At 41.7% G+C, this 4,329-nt stretch overlaps 1 protein-coding gene across 1 annotated transcript in view; it reads left to right on the forward strand.

Moving 5' to 3' along the window:
• The window catches only part of METTL8 (methyltransferase 8, methylcytidine), a 141,312-nt gene extending 137,228 nt beyond the window's left edge, over positions 1-4,084 (forward strand). The window contains exons 7-9 of the mRNA XM_004718092.4: positions 1,638-1,744; positions 1,880-1,945; positions 3,191-4,084. Coding sequence (XP_004718149.2) covers positions 1,638-1,744; positions 1,880-1,945; positions 3,191-3,339 — 322 coding nt within the window. The 3' untranslated portion in view covers positions 3,340-4,084. The remainder of the gene's footprint in view (positions 1-1,637; positions 1,745-1,879; positions 1,946-3,190) is intronic.
• The last annotated feature ends 245 nt before the right edge of the window (positions 4,085-4,329 follow it).

Genomic DNA, 4,329 nt, shown 5'->3' on the forward strand with positions numbered 1-4,329 from the left:
TTTCCAACTCCTTGCAGTTGTGAACTGTGCTGCAATGAACATTGGAGCACAGATGTAAATCATGAAAAAAATTTGAGCAAGAGAATGATTTGACATAGTCAACATTGAAAACCGAATGTTATAATTAGGTGCTATTAAATAGGTTCCGATTCATAGCAACCCCATGTACAACAAAAAGAAACCCCCCTGGTCCTCACAGTTGTTGCTATAGGTGAGTTGATTTTTGCAGCCACTGCGTCAATCCATCTCTTTGATGGTCTTCCTCTTTTTCACCGGCCCTCTCTGCTTTATCAAGCATGATGACCTTCTCCAGAGACTAGTTCCTCCTGACAATATATCTAAAGTAAGTGAGACAAAGTCTCACTGTCCTCACTTCTAAAGTGGCTGTACTTCTTCCAAGACAGTTCTGTTTGTTCTTCTGTAGGCCATGGCACTGGGATAGTCTTCCCCAATACCATAATGCAAATGTTTCGCTTCTTCTCTGGTCTTCCTTCTTCACTGTCCAGTTTCCCCATGCATCTGAGACAATTGAAAATGCCATGGCCGGGCCAGGCTCATCCTAGCTCTCAAAGCAACATCTCTGCTCTTTTAATACTTGAAAGAGACCTTTTGCAGCAGATTCGCCCAAACACAACACACTGCTTGGTTTCTTGCCTGCTGCTTGTAGGCATTGCTTTGAGCAGAATAACTTGTTCAGTAAATATGCAGGAAGAATTCATGAGGAGCATTTTTCCATTTAGGAATTTTTTCCTAAATTTTCCATGTTAGGTATATTTCCATTTCTAAGCCTGAGAAGATAGTGGTTTGTTCTAAGGAAGTATCAGTCAGCAGAAGAGAAACAGTGTCAAAGATGTCTTGGAAAAAAGAAGAGAGTCAGATGATCGAAGGCCCTGAGTGGAGCAGATGGCTCATATGCTTGGCTGCTAACGAAAGATTGGAGTTGTAAGTCCACCCACAGGTGCCGCGGAAGAAAAGCCCGATGAGCTGCTCACAACACAATCAGCCACTGAAAACCCTGTGGAGCACAGTGCTGCCCTAACACACACGTAATTGTATTGAGTTCAATCGCTGGTTAGGGTAGCTGGTCAGTGCTGATTAATGGTTGTGGAGAAGCTAATGGAAAATAGAAAAATAAAAAGGCTCCAAAGATTTCTCCAGGGTGTTACACTTGGTGAATTGTGGAACCTTTGGACTCAGTAAGGCAGTCAGGAGGAGGAGCCAGCTCTGTAGAACAGATGGTCCCTGTTTAGATCTGTACAATTTGGTATTGCTCTGGCACATTTTTCACCTTGCAAGGACAATGAAATGCCTCCAGTGTTACCTGGCTTAGCGCTGCCGTAATTTACGGTGGCGATCAGGACACATCTGTGGGACTTGGCAGTTCCACATTGCCATCTTACACCAACTTCTACAGTCACCACACTGGTCATCTGCGTGATGTCTCGGTACCCGACGCCTTTTGAGTCTGCTCATTTAGCAAGTGGTGTCCTTTTTTCCCTTCAACCCAAACCACGGTTGTTCTGTTCCCTTTGTTTTTGTCTTTGGCCGTATCATGCTTTTCGCATTCTGTCTTCTAGAAAGCTAAACCTGTCATATAAAACAGAATCTTTATAGAGTATCTTATTTTGTTTTCTAAGGATGCAAAGTGTTGTAAACCGACTGTCCAAGTTACTGAAACCTGGGGGAATGTTGTTATTTCGAGACTATGGAAGATATGACAAAACTCAGCTTCGCTTTAAAAAGGGTAATATTATATTTTGTTTGAGGGCTGTTACATTCATGTGTTTTAAAGAATGCCTTGTCTGTATTTCATGTCAAGTTTGTTTTTGTTTCAAAAGGAATACTAAAGTTTCTCTTTTCATGGTGACTTGTTTTATAGGGTGTTGTTTGTCTGAAAATTTTTATGTTCGAGGAGATGGTACCAGGGCATATTTCTTCACAAAAGGTATGTTTGCCTGCAAGAAGAAGTCATTAGCTGTTAGAATTCTCTTTGGTTACTAGCTACAAGAAGAAATTCAAAAGCCATAAAGTGAGGCTTTAATGATTGATTACACATCAGATATTTTCAGAATGTGGTGCCTGTCCCTGGTCGAGGTCAAAGCTTGAAAATGACCGGTAGCCCTTTTCCGGTTGGAGCTGTGTCAGAGTCACTTGTGTCATCCTCCTCACCCCAGTAACGGGAGGCTCTGTTTCAGTTTGGAGCTTCTGTTCGCCCAGATTAAGTAGGGAAATGAAGGTATGCCACAGCCAAAGGAGGGCATTTGATTTTATGAGATGACTTACTCTTGTGCCAGTTTTTTGTTGTAAAAATGCATTTTTGACAGTATCAGGTGAGTCCCGCACTTAAGGACTTTGTCCAAACTTATGTGAGTTTTTCTATAAATCAAGAAAAACTCAGAAAATAGGTACCATGCAAAATAATACAAGCTGCAGTCACTAGTTGGGCTATATCTGTTTCTGTCTGCTGGCTTAACCTGCGTCGACTTGGTGTATTCATGTGAAGAAGAAACCTAGGGGGCTTGCCAGCTTCCTTCACCACTTTGAGATGGAGACTGCTTTGGGGTGATGAATGAATCTTGTTCCACCATTCTACCAGTGTTCCACTGTTCCTTTCTGTGCTAGTCCAGGTCGACTAGAAAAACAAATTCATAAACACTCATATATGTATAAGGAAGAGCTTTCTATAAAAGAGAATTGTGTATTAAGAAAACATCCCAGCCCCGTCCAAATCAAGTCCAATATTAACCCATACGTCCGATACCAATCTGTAAATTTCTCTTCAGACTTACACAGCACATGTGGTGATGCTGAGGGCAGGAAGATCACAGGCCAGTGGGTGGAAAGTCTTGTGGATTCAGTGATGGTGAAAGCATCCCAGCGCTGGCTTGAGTCTCCACGTGGCTCCTCCAGCTCCAAGGCTCTGGCTGCCATCAGCATAGCTCCATGTGGCTTGTCAACAGGAATGTCTCAGAGGGAGACGAATCAGAGAGAGTGTATATCTGGCCTCTAGTGAGCTATTTATCTCCGTTTGTGCCTCCCAAATGAGGTCATCAAGCTGCGACCTGATTGACAGGCGAGACTCCACCTGTTCACAAGTTGACAGGAGATTATGTAACTGCCGCACTTAGAAACCGTCCCAGCCCGCCTCCAGTCACATATCCTATCTTTGATTGCCATTTTCCTCTCACAGGGGAAGTCCACACTATATTCTGCAAAGCTGGGCTAGATGAGAAGCAAAATCTGGTTGATCGTCGCTTACAAGTTAATAGGAAAAAGCAAGTGAAAATGCACCGAGTGTGGGTTCAAGGCAAATTCCAGAAACCATTGCACTCAAAATAGCTTCAACTTGTGTTTCTCACTTTCTTCGGGTACCACACTATATGCCGTGCCGAGATGAAAACCCAGATGATTGCACTCTTCACGGGCTCCTGCGAAGCTTTCGTCTCTTAAACGGCAAATCAGAAGAACGAAGAGAATATGTGTATCGTACTGTTTTATCATCACTGAACTCTTTTGTGGCTATCTCAAGTGCATGTTCATTGATTTGGAAATGTGCGCCAGATTCTCTCTGGGAGACATGATATGCCCAAGCTTGTTTTTGGTTTGTTTTAATATTTCTTTTAAGAATTCAGTTAAATTATGCTGCTACATGGCAGATAACTTTGGAAATCCCAACTTGTCATTTTTTAGAAGTGGAAAAAATTCCTCTGCTTTGTTTACATATTGGGCTTAGTAAGTCAGCTCACAAATATAGTCAACCTGTTCTCCATTGCCTTCTGACAGCAGGGAGGCAGCATGCCTTGATTCTAGGGAAAGGCTGAACCAAGCCAGACCATAGTATGTTATTTTTTGTTTATTGTTTATCTGTTTTCCCCGAGGCTTTTTTTTTTTAAGCTCAGAGGCTAATGTCTAGAATGTAATTTTAGTTTCTTTTTCTTTTCCTAAAATTGAAGAGTGTGGCCTATGCTAATATTATCTCCCAGCTATTCTTAGATGTACAAGTTGTTCCAGGCTCTCTTTAAGACCACTGTCATACCCAAGAAAATGCTAAAATTGTACCAGTTAAAATGCATTTATCATCTTGCCTCAAGAGTCTTATTTGTTGGCTTGAAAGTTATACTATACATAAATGGGCTTTCTAAGACTGGACTTAATTCAATACGCAAACAGTTCCTGAGCTCTTACACTGTGCTGAATTATACAGAATCGTAAAATAAAGGCCCAATCTCTAACTTCAGGGAGCATGCATAAGGTCTAGCTGGCCAGGCAAAATATGTATACCCCATAAATTTAAATTATAATCTCAAATAATACACAGCAAGGATAAAA

This window comes from Echinops telfairi, unplaced genomic scaffold, assembly GCF_000313985.2.
Source record: "Echinops telfairi isolate 266 unplaced genomic scaffold, ASM31398v2 ScPeMD7_4;HRSCAF=17, whole genome shotgun sequence".
NCBI classification, from domain to species: domain Eukaryota; kingdom Metazoa; phylum Chordata; class Mammalia; order Afrosoricida; family Tenrecidae; genus Echinops; species Echinops telfairi.